General features: G+C 41.7%; 1 protein-coding gene across 1 annotated transcript; it reads left to right on the forward strand.

The window, feature by feature from the left end:
* The first annotated feature begins 1,134 nt into the window (after positions 1–1,134).
* On the forward strand, positions 1,135–6,255 carry LOC149281937 (tripartite motif-containing protein 16-like protein). The gene is made up of 6 exons (XM_089498834.1): positions 1,135–1,677; positions 2,704–2,799; positions 2,933–3,166; positions 3,418–3,589; positions 4,436–4,531; positions 5,462–6,255. The coding sequence occupies exons 1-6, from the start codon at positions 1,135–1,137 to the stop codon at positions 6,253–6,255; spliced, it is 1,935 nt and encodes a 644-aa protein (XP_089354960.1).
* The last annotated feature ends 17,903 nt before the right edge of the window (positions 6,256–24,158 follow it).

Below are 24,158 nucleotides of genomic sequence, written 5' to 3' on the forward strand. Positions count from 1 at the left end.
TAAAAACGACCAGGAACCACTAAGTGATATCAATATGTTCCGTTTGGGGGAGAGAAAGGATGGGACAGAAATATTTAAATATATCTTGTAACAAACAAAAAAAAAAAAGAGACCAATAACTTGCATTGTGAAGCTTTTCTGGTTGCCCACTGTGGCCACCACCATGTTTATAGACCTATTCCATCAGGATACAGCTTAGTAACCGAAGGGGTAATCGGTAGTGATGTGATTCTGCATTCACCAACTCCTACTAAACATTCATATGATTTTCAGCAAAGCCATGCATGGGATAGACATACGGCTCCTGCATCTAAGACGAGACCAACAACTTAATGATTAAGGTTTGAGTCGTTACAGCAGGAGAAACGGGCAGACTAGACGGGCCGATGGGGGGCTGATCTACCGACTGGTTCTATGTTTCTATTAATAAAAGGAGCTCCAGTCGAGATTATCTTTTCTGTAGCAAATTTTGTTGGTTTGCTATTTTTTGGAATGGACCCCATATTTCCTGGGTTGAAGTTGACGATTCTAGGACGCTAATCTACTCCGCTCAATAGAGGACCTGGGGCATGCCCTGTCTCTAATTATTATTATTTATTGATCAATTTATAGGATGGGATCATCAGCTCAAACCGACGGCTATAAAACCAGACATAGCTAAACTACAACTCCCATGATGCTTTGGTAATAACTACAGGCTGACCGGCTTTGCATCATGGGATCTGTAGTTTCACAAGAGCAGGTCTGTTGGCTACCCCAATATTCCATTATTATTATACACATTATTTCACTTTGAAGTTTTCGAAGCAGGCCAATGATTTTCTTGGTGTCACTAATTGTAACAGCTGTAAGCAATTCTCTCAGTGTTTGTGTTGGGGAGAGGATTACAAAAGCACAGGATTTGCACCTTCAGGTTTTTGTATGATCAGTTAAATGTTGGTTTTTAGAAGGAAATCTCAAGTTTAAAACCCCTTGCCAAAAGTTATTAGTGAACCTGTCCCCACTTTCTGCAGGGAGTCAAGGGGTTAAAGAGTCGCTGGCAGCTTCCCCGTCAGGTGTGGCTTCTGTGTGAAACCTGACCTCCTGCGAGAGACGGGAAAGTTACCGACTTCCACTGCCAGAAACTCTTTGGTCATGGCGGACGCTAACATCGCCCCAAAGCCGGTCTCCAAATGCCAGAGCTGCGAAGAGTTCTCTGCCATGAAATTCTCCGACGGCAGCAAAGAACTGAAATTCTGCAAAAGCCACTCCGTTTCCCAGCTGGGGGCATTAAGCGGATCAGCAAAGGAACCAGTCGTGGACCCTGGAAATTTCACCCCTTCCCCAGAAGGAAAGACAGCGGAAGAGAAGAGCGCCGAAGACCCCATCGACGACGCTGACAAAGTCCTGTGTGACTTCTGCCTGGAGCAGAAGGTCGCGGCTGTGAAGACCTGCTTGACCTGCATGGTGAACTACTGCGAAACGCACCTGAAACCCCATTTAAATAACCCCAAACTGCAGAGCCACCGGGTGGTGGAGCCGGTGAACGACGCCGACCTGAGAACATGCAGCATCCACAACAAGGGCTTGGACTGGTTCTGCCAAGAGGACCTGGCGTGTCTGTGTGAAGACTGCGCCGCAGAGAAGCACGCCGGCCACGCCACCATCACCTGCGTCGCCGCGAAGAAAGAGAAAGAGGTAGGTGGCCGTCCAAAAGAAAAGGGGCTCGCAGAACCTCCTGCCGTATAAAGAGCTGACATATACCACGGCGCTGGCACGCTTAACAAACTAACGCATTTAGTAATACTTTAACTCAATGGCTGGACCGTCTTTAAATAATCTTTCAAGACCGTCGCCCTAACCGCTGCGTTCCGAGGCAGGGAAAAGTTTCTAAATGAACGTGTTGGATCATGTGAAGCTTCCAGTATGAGCAGCATTCCATCTCCATGCTAGTTTCCAGGATCACAACTCCCATGATGCCCAGGACACCAGCCATTCATTTCCCAGTCTCTGCAGGGTTCCAAGGGATGCATGCGCAGACTCCTGCTCTGGGATTTATATAATATATATATATATACACACACACATACATACAGTAGAGTTATGATAAACACACCCTTCCTTGGCAGAGTCTTCGCAGGCCAAACGAGGCTGCCTCCGTTCATTGTAATGGGCCACACCAACGCCCTCCAAATTACAAAAATTTCCTGTGTTTAAACTTCTCTACATCCCGGAGACAGCGAGACACCTACTGCAAGAAGAGACAAGCAAAAGCAGGGAGGATATAAAGGAAGCGGCAGTCTCATTAAAGAGTGGTGCATGCATGGAGCCGACTCCCCACTGTAGGAATATTCAAAACGTACATGTTTTAAATATTAGGATTTTTGGCAAGAGGAATGGGGTGTCCAGACTTAATCCAGGGCATAATCTGTTGCAGAATTGTATGGTTATGTGCAAAATGCCGCATGGGGAACTAATTCATTTATAGAGTTCCTTTGGTGAATAGAGTATCTATAGTGTGACTAGAGCTCACATTTCTGTATAGAGTACCCCATGTGTATAGGGTACATGCCCAAAGTATGGTGGACGCAGGGACGTGCACTCAAGAGGAGGTGGCAGCGTATTAAAAAGAAAGAAATTCAGGAATATTCGAATAAAAGAAAAGTGATATTTTTGCTGTTCAGAAGCGCAGTTTTAATCCACGTTATTTTATTTATTTTTCAGGCTGAAGTTCAGCAGGTCATGTCGGACTACGAGTGGAAGCTGTCGTCCGCGGAGAACGCTATTGTTAAGCTGGAAGCCAATACCACGTCCATCCAGGTGGGGTCTTTCAAATGATTTATTTTTGTGTATTCAGTAATAAATCGGGATGATGTTCCTAATGATCCATCGACAAAGCGAAGCAGCGATACTTGGTAACGAGTATCTACACGAACAATGTATTTCTTCTCAGAACTCTGTAGCCGAAGCCCGGAGAGCCATCGACCTTCAGTTTGCAAACCTTCAAGACGCTGTGAAGAAAGCCCACTCCAAAGTCATCGAGTTTCTGGAACAGAGAGAGCGAGCGTCCCTCAACCAAGCCGACGGCATCAAGACTCACCTGGAACAGAAATGCAACGAACTCAAGAAGAGCAAAGCCAAGGTGGAGAGAATTGCCAGCCGGAGGAATGAATTCTATTTCCTCCAGGTAAGAAATCCAACAGAACAATGACCACAGCTCGGCCCCATTCGGCCCCTCGTCTAGTTGCCCGTTTCTCCTGCTGTAAAGAATCATCCCATGCATGATTAATACCCTCGCTGTATTACCCTCTACCACATAGCCAAAAAACACACCATAAAGACAATACTGACCTAACTGGGCATCTTCTAACCCCTCCAACGCAGAGAAGCCCCCCCAGGGGAGACCTATGTGCTAAGTAAGGCTTTTTATTTCCTTAGGAGTACTGCGAGTTCAAGAAAGCAAAAGGAGACGACACGCTCCCCAGCGTTTACATCGGGCTGAAAGACAAGCTGTCGGGAATCCAAAAGGTTATTACAGATTCCACGGAGAAAATTATCCAGACGCTACAAACTTCATACACGGAGAAACTCCATGAGTTCGCCAAGGAAGGTGAGTCACGGCGGGTGCCGAGTGCCGGGGGGGGGGGGATACGCCATACCGACCCTTCACACAGATCCTACTGCAGCCACTCGCGCTAATAGTCTCACTCTATTGGGTATCTAACAAAGATATTCTGGATGGAGTCACCTGTATTCAAGGGTAAAAACCCTGAGAATCTGCCCATTCACCTAAGACTGGGGTGGAATCACTGACGGCCTGCTCTAAACCCCTAAAATAAGCTGGAAACTAGAAATATGTAACACGCTGCCTTTTGGACGAAACAATATTGGAGATAAAACCTAATCTGAATACCGCTTTATCTCATAACATTCGCTGCAACCGGTCAGATAACATTATGAGATCGGGTTAATATTTAAGACAATGTTTGGGTATCATTGAATGACTTTAGCGTTTTGACCCCGTGATAGCATCACAGAAGTATTAAAACGTCTTTACTCCAAGGTCACAGTAATAGGACTTCTCTAAATCTGATCTCGGAAAAACTTAAGAAACATAAAAAAATATATATTTTTCAAGAATGCGCGCTAAATTAAAAAGAAACTTACATTTGGGCCGAGCAGGCAGTAGAATATGTAATCATTATAAATAGTAATCATTAATGATAGTACGGATACTTCCTCTGCTTACGATTAATAAAACCAATAATATATACTACATTACACCACAGATGCGCAGCTTATTTTTTTATGAATTAAGTAACAAATTAACCTTTACTATACATTTTTGGTTTCGTCTATTAAAGACCTCGGCGTTTGGAAGATACAGAAGATTTTGTGTTATTTATGGAAATGCTGGGACTAAAAAGCTAAAGCTGTGATTTCGACCTTTTTGCAGAGGATCTTGGCATTAAAACAGTGGTGTCCGCCTTAGTTCCAGCCAAGCACCGGATATCCGCGCCCGAACCTTCCACCCGGGAGGACTTTCTGAAATGTAAGCGTACGGACACGACGTCACATTAACCTCGTGTATGCTGGTTCCGTCACTGGCCGGTCGGCTAATCTCATACGTATTGTGCGGCCAGCTTTGAGAGCCCCACATGTATTTTATCTTTTTTTCCAGTTAAAACATTTTAATGGAATTTTGTGTTTTTCATGCTTTGTTTTTGCACTCAGTTTTATTTCGGCTGAAACTAATATGCCCTCTTGCTGTTTTGTAACAAACAATATAATTCTTAGTTATTAATTATTATTAAAATATTTGGCTAAACAACGTTGACGGGCAAAGATATTAACAAAGTGCTCACTGCCCTTACGTGAAAGGACGGAGGAATACAAGCTAAGAATCCTGAACGTGTCTACACGACGAACCCCCTCTCCATTAAATATTTAAAGGTCATATAAGATAAGTTTGATGCCGGTAGGAGAATCCGGTAGCTTCAGTAAACCCTCCACCCCTCGCTCTCAGCCGAAATTATTAGTCACCGCTAATAACAAGGTGCGAACGTGATGTCCCACCCTATAAACCGGGACATAGAGACCTTAAGACAAACTGGCTTGACGAGTTCAGAATAGAAAACAATGTATCCTAACGCAGTTTGAATCACATAATTGTCATTTTTCTCAGTCCTGATCCACGCTTCCCGTACTTTTCACTTTTGTTTTTCGGTAAATTTTTGCCGGGGCAAACGGATTCAGCAAATCACATAAACGGTAGCATTAAACTTATTTGAACCCTGCGGAAGTCCCAACAAAGACTGCACTCAATATTAATTTAAATAACACATTTTAATAACATATAATCTTCAGAATGCTTTATCCATATTTAGCAAAACCTTAAGCATTATTTCTTGGAGGGCCATGGAGGTCCCTGTAACATTCGGGGCCCTAATTTCTCTACTTTTTTATTTATTTATTTTTTTAGATACCTCCAATGTTACTTTGGATCCAGACAGCGCTCATCGGTTTCTCAGGTTGCTACAGGATAACCGCAAAGTCACCAACTCTGCCCCCTGGCAGCACCAATATCCCGAGCACCCGGAGAGGTTCGAGCACTGGCGTCAGGTCCTCAGCGAGGAGAGCTTTTATATGGGAAGGCATTATTTCGAGGTGGAGTTCAAAGGCGAAGCCATCCACATTGGGGTGACCTACAAATGTATCGACAGGAAGGGATCGGAGAGCAACGGCAACATCACCGGGAATGATTTCTCGTGGACCTTGAAATGGAACGGAAAAGAATTCTCTGCGTGGCATAGCGACGTAGAAACACTTCTGAAGACGGAAAAATACACCAGGGTGGGCGTATATGTGAACTACCAGGGGGGAACGGTGGCATTTTACGGCGTCACCAACACCTTGAAACTTCTGCACCAGTTTGAGGGCAATTTTGCAGAACCTCTGTATGCAGCCTTCTGGCTCCCCAAAAAAGAAAATTCTGTGACGGTGATTGCACCGGACAACATGTCTTTGCCCCAAACTGCTTCTTCATCTCCCGTGGAAGCATCATCATCATCTCCAATGGCTTCAGAAAGATCTTCTTCCAACACAAAGGCCGAGGTCTTGGTGAACACCACTGTTCACACCATCAGAGTGGAGACGAGCAACGTCACCGACTCCGCCAACCCTACGACATCAACACAATCTTCCAATGTTATCCTTATCCAAACATCTTCAGAACCGATGACGGAACCGACCACTACCAAAGTTACCACCGTTTAGACTTTTGTTGGCCAACTGTCATTGTCCTCAACAAAAGAAACCGTCACATACCTTGTGTGACATTGTTGTCCAAACGGCTTCAAGAGGACGAGGTCAAAGATATGTATTGCACTGAATGGCTTCAACGTAAGTGTTAAGTTATGATAGACCAAATGGATTGCGCAATCTCCGATAATGTAAACACTGACATTTTCTCTTGCGCTTTAATATTAACCTCTTCACTACCATTAATGTTTTTAAGACACAGCTTTGTACAGCTTTGACAATAAATAAAATAAAATGGAAACATTTACCGTATTTAAGTCGATGTCTTATAATAAGTATCTTTACTAGAAATAAAAGCTTTTTAGTCTCAGGTTTTTTTTTTGTTCTGGAAACTTCCTTGACCAATCAGCAACTTAACAATAGGGGAGATACAACTTAATGGGGAGCGATAATTATGGAGATCATGAGAAAAGGACGTTTTATATAGATTATTTCAACATGTAAAAGGCATTATATGGGTTTGTTTGGGGAAGGTGCTTGACCTGCTTTAATTAAATCTGGAGTCTGGATGTAACGCCAATCCGGCATCGGTAGGCTGAGAGTAGTGGGAGTGGTGCTCGGCAGTATATTGGCAATTTCTGGCTCTCTAATTCTGCATATTCTTATCTCTTAGTTCAAAATCGGCGCACGTCCCAGGTCCCCGAGCAGCGATAGCCATTATTGCCAGCGTTTAATGCATACCGCTCTCTCTGCTTCTCTTCTGACACAAAAGTAGAATTTATACGTATTCTCCCTGGAAAATCTCTGACATTTCGACTTAGAAATGCCAACCGTTCCGCCGAGCTTTTGCTAATACCCGCTGCAGCGTAGAGGAGATTGCATTCATTCATTCTTGATTAGCGTGGTAATTGTTATGTGCAAATGAGGCTACTTGTGATCCGATATAAATGCTTACGTTAATGAAATTAAGTGATTTAAACTTGTAATTGGGTAAAGAACATATTTGGCCAAATGTCTCCGATTATAGGTAGCCGGTACTTTGTTACGGTGTAATGTAGAAAGTTTGACATTACCTGCGTTAAAAATACACTTTAGCAGATAAACTTTCTGATAGATTATGGAGCATATGGCAGAGATAATGCCCGTTTTCCAATATGTTTGAAAAGATGCAGATTTATAAATACAGACCTTTTGAATGTAAGAGAGGAAAAACATTAAAGGAAGAAAAGTCTGCTCTTCCAAGATTTCCAAGCTTTTGTGCCGTCATCGGATCAGACGCATAGACACAGAGGACATGTTGCGTTTTTCCATAACCGCCTCCAATGTGAAACACTGAAAAATCATTAAAACTCTTCTTTTTTAATCAATTTTTCCTTGATGGGATATCTGCTGTCAGACCTCATCTCCGTGGATGCAGGAGACCCCTGCGATGATGTTCCGCATCATCGTCTTCCTCGCTATACACAACCTCATGACAGCTCAGTGCTGCGGGTGTGCGTGAGTGATGTCATGCGTGCACCTTATCTGATGTCGCTTTAGTTCTTTTATATATACCCTGGGTCTTCAGTAGGACCTTTAGTAGGACCTTGTCCATTGTTGGTGGTGTTTTGTGCGCTGACCCAGCGTGCTCTTTGGTACCAGAACCAACAGTCCCCTGCGGACGGTGATTATTGTCATCTGATTCAGCTCTATGGTACCAGACTCGGCTCGTTCCCGTTGACTCCTTTTCAACTTGTTCCTGGTCCAGTTAACATTTTCAGAGTCGCCCCCATCCTTTCTGACTATTACGCTTATCATTAAATCTGCATGTAAAGGGGATTTCTAGATCTCCACAATGGAAAATGAAAGCATGTGATACATTTTTATTCTGCATGCTCACTATTCTTCATAATAGCATTTAAACCTACATTTAAAAAAAACCAAAAAACATTAAAATCCATATCACTTTTTCCAGGCCCATCCTTTTGGACTTGGCACATTTTCTGACTTATCTGGGCAATATATTTTATAACTTCTCTTCATCTCTGTCCAGGGATCCAATATCAGACGATTCCGCAGTAAAATAAAGTCGCCATTACCTCATTGTCAAGCATCAACTAGTCACAATAACTTGCATCTTCAGACCGTGTCAAGTCTGGATGGATCAGAACTGTGACTCGTTTGAATGGATGCAAAGAAAGAAAACATTGCTCATGTTTCTGCCCGCAGCGTCCTTCGCGATGAGTGAATTATGGGGAGATATGAGCGCCTCACCCGGATCTGCCTATGACCTCAACGTGGTGGGGGACCTCCGCTGGCCAAGCTTGCTTTCCACCTTCACCGAGCGCAGCTGTTCGAGAGCCGAGTTTTCTTTCTAAATCCTCGCTCCGAGCATATCACTTGTGAAACTGATGTCACCTTTCCCGGCCCCCTGAACGACTATCGGATTGAAAACAGATGCGTACGGTACGCACGTTCTGGGGATAAGGTGTTGGGGCTCTCGTCTTTGGTTACTGTGCAAACTCCGGAGGCCGATTTCATGGATAGTAACCAGGGAATCTAAGATTCCAGATATTCACCAAGATTCCAATGTCACTGTTCAACTGTATCTGGAATTCCTCACTTACAGAACAAAATTCTATTTGTTCTCACGGCGTCCAAAATGGAAGCGGGCTGTATGTGGCTGAAAGAGTAGTCAACCGTTCAAAGGAGACCCAAAACGAAGACACCTCCATAAAATAGTATACGTGGCAAGATCTCTGTTCATGCGCTCGTACTCACGGCTCATATAGAATATCAAAAATGTACGATCGGAACCCAGCATCCACTGCTATTGAGTTACAAAAAGAAAACTTTCAAAGCAATTGTTCTGAGAGGTTTTGGAAAGGCGAGAGGGAAATCAGAATTCTTTGGGACGTGTAGCCACAGAAGAAACACCAAAAATCTTTATATGCATTTGCTTTATTTTCATGATTCTTGAAAGTTCCATTTTACTATTTTTCTTAATACTTTAAGTATTACCTGGATAAACACCCCATAAAAGTTCATTTTTTTAAAAGTTACAGTATTTCCAAAAGCTCCATTATGTTTGCAGAAAAGGATTTAGATTTATGATCATATTATTGTTTGTGGGTGTTTTGCCGAGGCATGAGTAGAAGACAGAATTAAAGGGTAACAGAAAGTTGTGGATGCATAGAATCGGATTAAGGCTGAGGTGGAGTGTGTTTATCAAATGGGGCACAATTCCCAGAAAAGGCAACAAAAAATTTGTTGTTATTTTTTAGTCAAATTCTACTCGAAAAAGGGGTTCTTAGAAGTCAAAATCAAGGTTTCTTCGATCTGAATTAAAGATGTAAACAAGTCTTGCCACAAGGGGTCTCCAACGAACTGGAGTTTATGAAAAGGACTCGGGGACGGTTGGTTTTTATGAAAAGGACATCATTAAAGTTGAGCAGCCTCTGGGTGTATAGATGCTGACGCAGGACCAAACATGTCACCACTTCAGATCCTCAACATCACGTCCAAATAACATGACCTCAGTCCCAAAATATTTCTCCATGTTTCCAATCCCACCTGGCACCCAGACCCTCACACCTCTTGTCAAACAGCCAGGTCTAATTAACGAGCCAAACTCCCTGTAATCACTATTGGCATCTATATGCGCGTGGGTTGCATGATCCCCCCATAAATATACACGCAGCACTTTACTATTACATCCAGAGCCCGGAGTGAGGAGTCCGGGGGTGCAAGCATCACGTCTCTCAAATATTCACATGAGTGACATCCAACAGTCTAATGATTACAGCAGTTAGACTTAACAGAAAATTGAATTAAAAATTCACAAACGGATGGGTTTAAGAATATACATCTTTTTGTATTTGTCTGTGCTACTTTCTGATCACTGAAATGGCCCAATTCCCTGGAGGAAGACAAGTATCGAGTGGCTCTATCTACTAAATGATCATTGATAAATGTAACATTCTCCTACCAAAACATAAAAAAATACCACGCGGTAACACTTTATTAATGTATCCGTGCATACGTACCAAGCAGGAGCTGCTCCAATTCTTTGTTTGTATTAGAATTCATTGAAACAGAAGAGCCATTAGAACAATTGGAGTTTTATCGGCGGCTGAAAATTCCTACGGCACAGTGACATCATGGAACCCTGAAAGTGTGTCCCCATAGGGCTTGTTACTCCCTTATGAACAAATCCAGACTGAAATTACACAAGACTTACAGAAGTGTCTTTTCCCTCTAACTTGATGTAAATTTTAATAATCTATATAGTGTATTTTCTTTGCAGCCCTGCTTTCATGGTAGTATTTTTAAGAGAGCTTGGGGTAGTTTTATCAGCCCTTCTTGAACTCATTCAGAGTGGGGTAAAACCAACAGGCTGGAGTTTTTTCCTATGCAGAGGTTTAAAATGTAAGCCATGCGGGATGGTTAAAGAGATCGTAAATAATGAGGTTTATACAATAACCTGTACTCATTAGCGCGAACAGGCTCCGCGCGATATAACTCCAGCGTGAACAGAAAAGAAAATATTCCTTGGCTTAGGAAAAAAAGAGAGGGTTTACAAGGCACCTGAATACACAAATCCTCACCGAGAAGAGATATAAAGATTGTAAAGAATTATGAACAGGATTTCCTAACCCTGAAATATGTCATCAATAAACAATTTATATCTCTAAAGAGCATTGCTAAAAAGGCCACACATTGGATAGGCGTTTGTGTGTTCCTTCTAGCGAGATCATCACCTCCAACTGGAGTTTTGGTGGTTGTTAGTTTTTTTTTTTATAGCGCCATCATATTCCTTAGTGCACAGCATCATTCACATAAAGGATGAGCCATGTTAATTATTCTTGGTAATTGAAACTGCACTCTACCAGCCCCCGAGCCCCTGTAAGTTACCCGGGTTTGCCTCTGAACCTCAAGGTGAATGGGCAGATTCTCACGGTCACACAGTTTGGAGCCGACTCCTTGATATTCTACTCTGAGCATCCCAATTGGTGCTTTTCTCCCTGTTATATCACAGCTGAAATCCCTGCTTGAATACAGGTGGCCTAAATCAGGATATCTTTACCTCCTGACAAGTCATGGTTTTCATCGGGGCAGTTATTAGAAGCTGTTTGATTGTCATCATCGAGTGAGACAACAATAGAATCTGTGTGATGTAAATTTTAAGGCGATTTACAGAAGTGGCCACAGGAGGGAGATGTTGTGCTGCTGTTTTTATGCCTCCTGGAAGTCCCAATAAAACATTTGGCATCCACCGGTATGAACCCTTCGGCTAAAAGGAGAAAAAAAGGGCTGCTTGGCTGAGGATAATTTTAGTGTACTGAGGTAGTCAAGTGTGATGCCAAGGGGCGTCTTGGGCTGTTGGGTAAATTGTGCAATTCTCACAAGTGATGGGGATATCAGGAATGGGGGATTGAGGAACCAGAGGAGTAAAAAGAAGCTCAGTCTTGGAGATGTTGAGCTTGAGGCAAAGAGATGAGATCTTAGAGAGACAGTAAGCGAGGCGCGTTAGAAGAGACGGTGAGAGGTCAGGAGAAGAAAAGTAAATTAGCATGACACTGGAATCCAAAAGAAGAGATTGGTTGTCCAAGACAGGTGGTGTAGATAGAGAAGAGCAAAGATTTCAGAACAGATAGGTCAAAGAGTAAGGATTTGACCCAGTAGAGAGCCATGTCATGGATCCCATGAGAATGAAGGGTTTGAAGGAGAAGGTGGGTGATCAAAAGTGCCAAAGGCTGCAGAGAGGTCCATGGGGATAAGCAAAGGTTACCCTCGAATTTTGGGCCGTCTCAGGTGGTTACGGACAGGAACCAATTGTAAGAAGTCAAGTAGGGAGTAAGAAGATGGGTTTTGATTGCAATCGGCTTGGTTTTGCAGGATTGTGTCCATATAATTAAAATCGTTTTTTTTGGCGGTGGGGTGGGTCATGTCCTTCTGGATTTCACACAGGTTGTCTGATGCTATAAGGCTGCCCCCTGGTGGCCAGTGTTAATTTGCAGTTACTGCGGCTTTTGTGCCATAATAAAAAGTGGCTGTCCTCAAACTAAACCTCAAACCAGAACCCCCTGTCTGACCCACCTTGTGCTAATAAACTGCGTCTGGATGACTTTTAAAGTTACATTTCCACTAACCATTATCCAATTCCTTTTTTCTTTCGGCGGTGTTGCTGAAATGTTGATGGCTTCCCACACTCCCCAAACCATTCTCCGTCTCAACCAACAATTGACTGAGCTCAGATCGTATGTGTGAATTAAAAAAAAAGGGGAAAATCTGTTTTCTTAAATGTATGTAGGGTGACCATAGGGAGCCGAATTCAAGCACTTAACCCGGGGACTTCAATGCTTCCCCACCTGGATATTAGCTGAGGGGCATGTGTTCCATCTCACGATAGATCATCAATTACGCTCTCGGCAGAAACATCTGGTTTGGGATGCTGAATTATTAGCTAATATTGAACACAGACGTTTATAGCATCAGATATATAACATTGTTGATTAGCGGCACAGAGTATGGTAACTGGGCAGAAAGGGAGATATTTGCTACAAGGTAGCAGGAGAGAGGGAATCAAGATTCCAATTTAATAACCCCCCGTTTCTGTCGCGTACCAAACATCTGCGCTTTGCTCCCGTGGCACTGGGAGGGTTTCAGGTGTGTTCTGTTTGAGATTATTCGCAGAAGTTCGAAAGGACATTTATCGAGTAACAATTACCCTCCAGACCCTCTCCCGCGCGTATCAGCTTTATGGTTTATAGAACCTGGGCTCCAGATATTGAAATCCAGCTGCTGGATTTGGGGATATTTGATGTCAAATAAAAACTGTTAGATTTTACAAAGAGGGAAATGAAGCCATTTAAAAGGCAATATGATCTCCGGCACAAAGAGCTGATGGTCTTAATTAGAAATTGCAGGTATACAGGTTTCAAGTAAAGGTATGTTTCTGTCATATGTTTCAAGCCGCCCCTGTGCGTGTCAGCTGAAATAGGCAACCCCGGAGGCTGGCTTCACCAAAGCATCTCCCATGATGCGTCAGGTCCTGGACGTCCAACAGATATCTGTCACAGTACGCCCGCTAAAACTCCTTCGACTGGACTACATGCCGGAGATCAATCACAAAAAATGGGAGAATAAAAGAGTGCTATACTGGGCCAAACTCATACTGAGATACAATTGATCACACTTATCACATTCTGAGCTTTTTTGCTTTGTTTACTACATGTCCTGAAATAATTTATATTGATGGTTTGGTTCCTCAAGGGTCAGGATCTCAGAACCATGTAAAAATCCCAAACACACAAACAGCGTCTCGAGTAGAGAAGATACCGTTCAAAACATACAGCATGGATTGCCTTCCCAACAGTGTTGGAAGAGGATAGCTTTAGGAACCAAATTATAACCTGGCCACGGATGGGTGATACTGAAGCCCTCAGCGTATTAAAATACAATAGATAAGAGATACAGTTGCATATTTCCGCATCTAATGTATCAATGAAATGAATGTGCGATGAATGAATGTGACAGATCCCCAGTAGAACCAGTTCTGATCAGATACATTGTTCATATTGTTCCTTTAACAAAAGCTGTCTCAAAGATCAGGTCAGCTCAGATAATGGAAATAAGCGCCTCTTTACACAGAACGGCCTGATTTCTCCATTCACAGTCTGCACATGGAGGCCAAAGCTGTTGTGTAGTCGCTGATTTTGCACAGGCTTCCTATCTTCATTGGCCCAGAGGTTTCACCTGGTTTATGCGTATGGAGATCAGGAGTACATATGGCTCTAGCCGTCACCATTTTTATTAACTCTTTTTAGTAACATAGGTTCAGCGTTGGCTCAAAGAAGGTGAATGTATCTGTATATGCGCCGCAGTTAATGCAACCCACACACCAGCATCGGAACTATATATGCTTCCACTTAAAAAATCTATGTATTTATCTACCCCCCAAACCAATAACTGCTCCCCCCAAAGAGCCCCCCCAGAGTCATTTTACCGCGACAGCAGCACTTTAAAGACTTTTAAAAGTACAGCCTTATTTTAGAATAGTTTTTTCCATTAATGTATCGCAGGCATGTTACGAAGTGCTTATGAAGTATATATAAGTGCTGTTATGGTGACCCTTCACAAGTAGCTGACAGATTTATGGAGGAAATTAAGACGGTTTAATCTGTTTAAAAGATTTTTGAACTCTGCAGCTCAGTGAAAACACAAAAAACAGGCTTAAGGAGGTGCGGCGGGCGCGAGAGGAACGTTCATTTGTGGATTGGATATTCCCATGCTAATTGGACGTACTTTGCTGGATGAAACATAGCTCTTATTTATAGCGTGTCTAAAGAGTATTCCTCGGAGCGAAGCCTGGAGGGGTGATGTGAAACACTTGGTATGATGGCAATTTTTACCGGATTAGGTGGCGGATCTTACATAGCCCTGCTGTTAACGTGTTCTAAAAGAAGCATGTTGTCACCGCAGGAAGAGCTACCTCCGCGCACGGATATAGAAAATGTAAAGCTTGTGTCAGTCGTTTCAAACACAGAATAACGAGCTTAAAAGTTGTCTGATACTGAAAACAATGTTTATGCCACCAATTATAAGAATAGAAAAACTGTTATTTTTAGTGCTTCTTGTGTGCCCTTGTGCCCTGTCACAGGGTATCTGTAACTGAGCGGGGCATTTAGAAGAAGAATAATGGGTTTTATTTACCCCATTTAATTTATAAAGTTGTTTCTATACACATTTTTAGGGCTGTAGAACCCTGCGTTACCCTCATACCCAGCAAACATTCCGACCTCCTAGAAAAGAGGGGCATCAGGTACAGGAGTTTGGGGATAAGGAAGGACTGGCCACACTGGACACATTGGAGGTATGACTCCACCCTCTCTTACATCGTCTAAATAATTTAAAAGTGCTGTTTCATCGACACAAAGAATAACCAAAAATGCATAAATTCATTTTTTCCTGAAAACTACATTAAAATACATGAAAACAGCAAGAAGAAGTTATATCAAAGCTATGGCAACAAAACATTGCAACCTATCAGTGTCCGCATCCCACGACTCCAGGCCGGAACTAAGCAGTACCTAATAAAATAGGATCAGACCAAAGATGAAAGAATTGTTTCTGCATTAAAAACATGGTTTTTAATGTGAAATGTAATTTTCAGATTTTGTATTTATTAGCCTACAAAAATGCTGGGAATTATTGCAGGCTACGGAGAGGGTAAATAATTGCGACCTTGCTATGAATAAAGGTGGATATTATTGACATTATTCCCTTGGGGTCAAACATGACATTACAGATTAAAACCATTTATTTTTCAAATTTTTGTTGGCGGTTTCAAAAGGGAATTTCGTAAACTCATTATCTTGTGTTTAATCTCTCGTCTGTTTGCCTTGATTGATAGAAACAGGGCTTGTGTGAAGGCACGTAATCCGCTTCTCATCAGACATCTGTTTAAAGGTATTGTCTCTGTCATAACAAGCGATTTAATGGGCTAATGAAATGTATGCGAGAGTAATTATGTAGCATGCGCCGGCTCAGCACAGAAACATCACGGCCCTGATCAAGACATCTGAGGCGGTATATGTATGCACCGGACGCTTTAACCCTCGTCCTTTAATAAATATTATTTTACATTCTAAGAATATCTTACCAGGAAGAGCGTTAGCTGCCTCAAGGCGATGATGTTTGGGAGCGCGGAAACTGACCCTTTTTGCCCAACATACAACAAAATGCTGCGACCTCCTGCTCTAGCCTTGGCCAAACCATTGTCAAGGCCAGGAATGGTCTAAAAGGCCGACGGTCACCATATTATAATCAGGTTAGAACAGAGTTTAGCCCAGCTTAACCCAGAAAGGCATTTTGAGAACACGTTGCGTTCATACGGAGGTAGATACAACAAATTCTTTAGCGCGGATAAGCAAGAAATTGCTTTAATTCAGCATGAAGCCGAGTCTGTGGCCACATTACGAGGTTCTGGTTACTGGGGGCTTTCATGTGGGCCGTTTCAAAGTGGCCACCAGCAAGAACAGACGGAAACAGCCAGCCGGCCCAGTGGGTGGCATTTACCAGTAAGAGGTCGGCAAAGATACTTCAAATTATTTTAGTGAATAACTTAATTGTGTCCCCATTGTATGAAAAGCTAGCCTTCCTGTCATACCCTCACTGGTGAATTTTTATAATTTATGGATTATGTTACTTTTTTGTTATTTGCATTCATGTCCGATGACATCACATGCTCTATGAAATTTGCATACATGGACACAGTTAAAAATGAAGCTTTGTATGCATTTCTGTGATGTCATATTCCTGCCCGGTATAAAGTATTATATGTTTGGAGCTCTGTGAAAAAGCCACCAGGACCGGAAAGAAAAAAACTCAGCGGTTTATATGATGGCTGACCAGGGATGAGGTTTGCTGAATTCCCTACATCTGGGGCTGAATTTCCAAGAATTTTGGTTAATAAACACGGCTTTGGTGATCCAAGAGAGAGGTGAACTGAGAAAGTGAGGATGAACTGTTGATGTTGGGATGGGTTTATATAATCAGTTATGCTCTGGTGCAAGATCAACGTGAAGATCTCTGTAGGAACATTGAACAGGGAACTGAAGTGTCCTCCAGAGTATAATATGAAAATGCCTGGTGCCCATCTGCGTTCACGTGTGAACATACAAGGCAACACATGAATTGGATGGGAAGTTTGCCCGAGCTCTTGCAGCTCTGTGGTGTTCTCATAAAAGCCACATGCCATCTAAAAATGTAAGAGACAGAAAGTCCAGGTGAACGGAGCGCGGCGCGTCCCCCCATTCCGGCGTGGAACGAGTCAGCACCTGCTGGAAACTGGGACCATTGTTCTGCATGGAAAAGCCTGGTAGGAGACTAAGGATCTGACGAGGCTTTGCGCTTGATTTATGAAGTGTGATCACGGGGGGGGTGAGGTCATTTATTTGGCTAAAGTGGAGGTATGCGCTCATTTGGTTAAAGGTGACAATATCCAGAATGCGGAACAAGAACACTCTAGCAAACCCAGACCAGGTGGCGACAGGTAAAAAGTGCCCCTCCAAATTACGTTTCTAACATGTAAATGGACGGGAGTGCACGCGTGACGTGTGATTGGTGGGATGCAGTAACGGCTGGAGAAAGCGTTAACGGCTGAGTGCCGACCACAGCTCCTGCGCTGCTTAACATGGAGCTCCCTTGAGGGCCGACGCTTTGCAGCTGCATGCATTAAGAATGACAGCGTGATTTCAAGCAACACCCCGCAGTGTGGCATTTTTACACAATTTACGTTCTTCAGTTTGGAAAAATTTAGGAATATTAACTTTTTTTACGACTGCGTACATTTTAAACACACCTACTTAAAGAGGTGGTAACACACAGCTCATTTTATGCTTGGGTACACAGACTGGATTCCAGTCCACAACCTAAAGAGATGATAATGCGATTTCACATACAAGCACAATATTATTACAGAATATGAGTGTAAGTTTTCTTAAACAGGTTCTCCTAGACTAAATTAGAAATTTCTCATTATATGGATAAAATAAACACTTTGTAATCAAACTCTTTGAGTCTCACATTGTTTCACTAGAATGTAAGCTCACTTTTACACCACAGCATCGTACATTCCTTGTAACATGGTATCTCATTACATTGTAAGCGCCTTGAACAGGGGCATTTGTTATCCCACAAGACCAATGGTACACAAAGTACAGTCTTTAGGTTGCCAAAGGGAGGGCGTACGTCTTGGCGTCAATGCCATTTGAAAGCGGTCCCCAAATGTAACACGTTGGAGAAATCCTTCACCAGACTAAGGTTACAAACCATAAATAGTTATTCATAAATAATGCAAACTGAAGCTGTATTAACCTCTACTACGTAAACACCAACTGGAGTCTGGGCTGCATTGACCTCATTACATCAGAACACACTTGAGATCCATCCACTTTCCCATCTATGCAACGCTAAGCAGCCGAATGTGCTGGAAGAGACAGTTAGGAGGCCATGTGTTTGATGCCCTCACTGCAGATCAATGCTACAGACACCAACCTTCAACCCATATTTCTAAAAAAAATAAGAACGTCTTAAGGATTCTATGCGAAGATGATGGTGCGAAAACCTGTAAGACCAGCTCATAGCATTTACATGGCACCCCACAGACTAAAGCCATCTGCTGTCCGAGTCATGGCCACCTTCCACTTCACCGACGCAGTTAATCTTTTATTACTTCCATGTATCCCGTGCCGAATCGCTGGGACTATCAGAATGGTTCCGTAATCTCAAGGTGCTCCATAACATCATAGAACGCAATTAGTGAATAACGTTTGTGCTCCACTGCAACGTGCATTGGCTACAAATCTCTCCTCGCTATCGCTGGCACACATTTTTAAGCTATTCCAACATTAATGGAATACACAATAGTCAACACTTTCAAAGAATGCCAAGCACTGACTACATACGACTTGGAATGTATAGCTCCCTCTTACTCACAAGGTGAAGAGTAGAAACGTGCGCAGCTTTTACCTAAAAAAAAAAACCCGCGGCACGGATCACTTCTCCAAGTACTTTCTGCATTGCCAAGAATGGTCCTGCTGTGTGCTCGTGATTTACACAAATTGTAGATAGAGACACAGCAATTTTGGGTATGTCTAGGAAATCTGAGATATAGCTCAGACTGCCTCGCTGAAGGGAAACAGAGATCCTATTGTATGAAAAAAAGCAGTAATTGAATTTTTGAGGTGTGTGTCACCATCCTTGGACTTGGAAGGGGGAAATCAGCCTTTTTTCAGCGGTTTTTGGCGGGGGGGGGGCGATTAAGAATGTTTTTATGTCAAACTACCGATGCGAAAGGTTTTCTGACATCTGTAAGAGACGGGAGATAGGGGAACAGTAGCTCAGAGTTATGAGAGTTGTCAGACAGTTCAAGATAAGAGTGTGTGTGAATGTGCACGCTTTGCATTCATTCTTTACTTGATAATGGGTGCAGACCTGGCAGATAGCTTTGTTTTTAAGTAAAAAAATGTTTTGTTGTATTTTTTGCAATACAGCAGTGGCATGTCTCTAAAAATAATCAGTCATTTCTAATTCTTTTTATTCTGATGCAGAAGTTGTGTCCCTCTGATGAATGGGAATATATATATATATATTTGTGGATGATGCTTTCACTTAAACTAATAAACGATGTAAGCAATTCCACTTCTCTTTGCCAGACAATCAAACATACAACACTCTTCCTTTAATTCGCTCTCTTTGATTCACCCGGGAGAAACTGAGATGTAGTTTCATTCTGCGATTCCCTGAAGATACATTTTAACGTAATTCTTCAATCAACACATCCCTATTTAACTCTAGTGATGTAGACAGAAGGATTAGAAATGCTTCAGTTTAATTTAAGAATAAATCCTTGTGCCCCCAAAACTAAGTCACCACGCAGGGCTAATTCGGTGGTATTTTCAAAATATATATTTTTTTTTTGTTAAAAGAAGATTTATTTCTGATTATTTTTCTCTCCAGGGCGTAACAACAGAAGAGCCCCTTGTTCAAAAATTATTTATTTAAGCTGTTTGCAGTGAAAACCACAATTGTTTCATTTGACCGTCAGAACCTGACCTTATTTCACATTGGCAGCATGATTTTTTTTTTCTACTCCAATAAATTAGCACTTAAGAGTATCATGCATGATCAAGCCATAAGAATTCCTAAATCTACCACATTTTATTGTAACTTTTTAAACAACCTTGCGTCCCACTGAAAGGTGGTGCATTTGTCAATGTATCATTTTAAACAAAGAGATGTCCTGGAAAACAGAAATAACGCCTTAAATAAGATTTTCTGACTTTTTTTGCAGGGGGGGGGCAGCGAAACACAAAATTATATAGTCCTGTTCCAGATTTGTGTGGACGGATTCACGGCAGCCTGCTACGCGTTTATATCGGGGGATATTAGCACCTCTTTCCAGATGCAGGCTTAAGAAAATCCTCCCGATCTAACTTGATCGGATTCCATAATTGCGCTCAGGTATTTTGCAAATAAATAGCAGATGGGTGTTTAATGAGAGCCGTAACTCCTGTATTCACAGTCATGTAACATGCGCGTATCAGCTCAGGTTAAAGTACATGTTCTACATATATGTACACACATGTTCTATGCATGACCGGGTTGTATATATCATTCATGCACCTCCTAGGGGTATGTGCGTTGTATGCTATGTAATGCATATATTTTCTATTAGTATCTATGCATGAATACCCCTACAAATCTGGAGGGGTAACACAAGGAATTAGAACAGTACTTAGTATATTAAAAACAGTATTAAATACAGCAGGTTTATCCAAAGAGCTTACAATCCATGGCACGACATGTATGGTTTTTACAGCAGAAGTTTGCCCGGGCTAACATCCTCAATTGCAGAAGTCACTACGGTCCCCCCACCTAACCCTACACTTTCCTTCTATAGAGATGAAATAAACGTTCTTTAAATGAATGTAACACTCTTGCTTTTTTAATTAACTTCTTGCTCCGTCCCTGGTAGTAATTATATTGTAATCTGATCAGTGTATAAGCAGGCTGGGCTTGGCTACCTTGCAAAGATAGGTGGTATAAAGATTAACTTAATTAGCTTGTCAGGCCTTTTCTAAAATATGGTTTTATTGGGGGAAAAAATGTCTCTCCTTGCTGCTCCAAGGTTAATTAAAATATATGGCGCATTGGAGTCAAGTCAAACACTGGTTTCTCTCCAGTACTTATTTGTCATGCTTTCTGGAGGAAACACATAAAATTATAGCCTAGTTAATCAATCAGTGAACTTCTAAGGTGAAAAGAAGTGCGTGGGCAGAGCGCAAGGTAACAAAGGAATAACATATCTCTGCTCCGCAAGGTATATTTATTATAAAGTGCACCCACGTGAAGCTAAACCCTTTCAGAATAATCACAGGATTTATGCATATTGCTGGATATAACTTTATATAGAAGTACACATTGTATATTTTCTTTAAGAGCGTAAAATCCCAGTCTTTAACCATGTGCCGCAAGCATAGGTGCTAGTATACATTGCCATAGCAGCAGAAAACAAAAATTTGTTTTCTGTGTTGCTGGAATACTTTAAAAAAAAACCATTGATACGTAAAATTCTACTTTAATAGTCATATATAAGTGACCGTATATATTTATTGCAACAGTAAATATATGCAGTTTTCACTTAAAATCTATTCTTTTATCTACTAAAAAAAATAGTGATTTACTTACAATATAAAAAAATTTTCTCTGTTGTTGTGTGTTGTGACTCTTATCTAAAGCTGAATGTTCTCATAGTTCTTATGGATCCTACACATCGCAAGGAACAGAAAGAGAAAGAAATTTGTCAACATAAATTGGCATATATAGATTTTAATAATCTATCAATAATCCATAGAACATTTCAGACATTCTTGGAACAATGTTAAAAATAAATATTCGCTTACACGGATCAATAAACTATAATAGATCAATAATAAATTATTATATCTACTACAAGATATAAAAAAATAATAATAGCTCAATAATCTATAGAACATTTCAGACATTCTTGGAACGATGTTAATGATGAATGAATAATCAATTGATTTATAGATCACTAATCTAGTATAAGAATAGTAAGAAGCAATAATCTATAGAACATTTAACGAATGTTCAGAACCGGCACCTTTATTTTTGAGATAATTGCTGGTTCGCCGTAATGTAAAAAGTTCCAGCGACGCTCCTGAGTTCTAGGTAAAGAAAAGCAGTAGACGCAGCACTTAGGATAAGTTTAATCCCCGCAGAGCTGTTATTTTTTTCTACTGCTCCTGCTTCTAAAATGAATCTTTACGGTGTTTTACGGTCCTGCTATTACGCTATTTATTGCTGCACGAGAAGTACTCCGAGAATCTCTTCTAATCTATTCCAAAGGCAGTAATTAAGTTCCGGGAGGCTGAAAAGTTTTGCGTATACAGATTTAACTTGTGCTGAATTTGTGGCCAAGGCAAGTAAAACATAATAGGGATTTTAAATGGTTACGGGAGAGGAGACAGGGGGCTCGGGGGTCTCAACCGCACATAAAAAATAAAGGCAATTCATTTAAATCATTCAGTTCTTATCTTAAGATACACAGGTGTGGGACCAGGATACATGGGAATAAGCCTCGTGTCACACACTGGGTTCTATAACCTTGGTTATACCCCTATATTATTAAATAGGTAAGGAGGGCAAATAATTTAACCCATAAAGACTCTGCGGATAAGACCTCTTAAGTGAGTAATGTAAGAAGAGCACACCCCGACTGGCTCCATATGCATAATGAGTGTTACTTTTAGCTCTCAAAAGGGGTTAAATTGAGTTTGCAAGACCCGTCTTACTTAACTGAGAGGGTGGCAGATAAATGGAACGCCCTCCCAGCAGAAGTGGTAGAGGGTAATACAGTGAGGGTATTAAACATGCATGGAATAGGCATACGGCTCCTGAATCTAAGACGAGACCAACGACTGATTAAGGTTCGGGTCGTTATATCACGAAAAATGGGCCAACTAAATGAGCTGAATGATCTGCTGACATTTTTTATGGTTCTGTGCAATACCCCAAGGGGTTAAATAGAGAATTGCTGGGCCCAATTCCTCCACAGATCATCCAACACATTTAAAAAAAACATAAAATACAAAAAACACTAAACCACTGGAACTTGCATGCAATAACACTAGACACATATAGAAAGCTCGTCCGTATATAACACACTCATTTTTTAAATTATTTTTTAAACATTTATGGTGGATGATTTGCAAGAAAACAGAGAGACCTGCTGGGATTGAATTTGTCAAATCCATGCAACGTCTTCAATAAAGATAGAAAGCCTTCCAGATATTTCCGTGGAATTACCGGCCAGAAATCTGAAATCCGAAGAGGAATTTCAAAACTCGCTACAATCGCGATGCCCTCGTCTAATTAACGTGATGGGATCGAGGGCTCTGCGCGAGGATTTTGTGACAGTTTTAAACCACAAGACGGATCCCCGGATAGCAGAAGGAATTAAAAAAGTGAGTGAAACAGAAAGAGGAAAAGCGATTGAATGAATACACTGAGAACGAAAAAAGGACGAGCCAAGAATTACGCCCATGGAATAAAATGCAGACGTTCTGATGAGTAGAATAGAGGGATTTTTTCTGTTCTCTTAATAAAATCATAATGCGGCTAATCTGTGAAGGCATCTTGGAAACGCGTTGGCAGGGGGAATATGTGGAGATGATGAAAGGCCGTAAGGAAACACTTAGTCATAAGTAAAAGATTACAATTTAATGAAATACCTTGTGATTTTGGAAGTACACCCATGTTAAGGAAGGCTACTTATATCTCTCCCTTTCTGGAAAGAATTATCTTGGTCTGGCTTCATCTCGCCGTCTTGTGCCAGAAACATCACTTGTAATATATCTGCTACTTCATCTCACTGAGTTCTGTCGGAGGAGTCCAGAAACACTCAGAAGAGGACACTTGAGTTTTTGGAACCAACATATACTTTTCTTAAAGTGACACTGTCCCTTTCCTGCATTCCAAGCTGTATACCGCAGTACACCTTATAAACCGGTATAATGATAGATAGATAGATATGAATTAGTTCTGTGTATGAATTAGAGATCCACCCTATTGCCCCTGAGTGGGCGTTGGTGGATTTGGGTAATTGGAAGGAGTGCTCAGGCCCGCTCAGCTGTGTTTACTGCCAATGGGGGCCTCCGGGAAAGTGGATACCACTATAGATGACTGTATTTTACCCTGATACAGTCTGACATAAACAGTCCTGTTACGCAACCCTAAGCCCAGAAACAAGTACACAATGGTACACAATCCTCTATCTATACCAAAGTATACAACTCTGAGCCCACACAAAGGTACACAATCCACTACACACTATGGTACACAGTACTCGA

This window comes from Sceloporus occidentalis, unplaced genomic scaffold (genome assembly GCF_023333645.1).
Source record: "Sceloporus occidentalis isolate IW3139 unplaced genomic scaffold, rSceOcc1.0.p SCAF_126, whole genome shotgun sequence".
NCBI classification, from domain to species: Eukaryota; Metazoa; Chordata; class Lepidosauria; order Squamata; family Phrynosomatidae; genus Sceloporus; species Sceloporus occidentalis.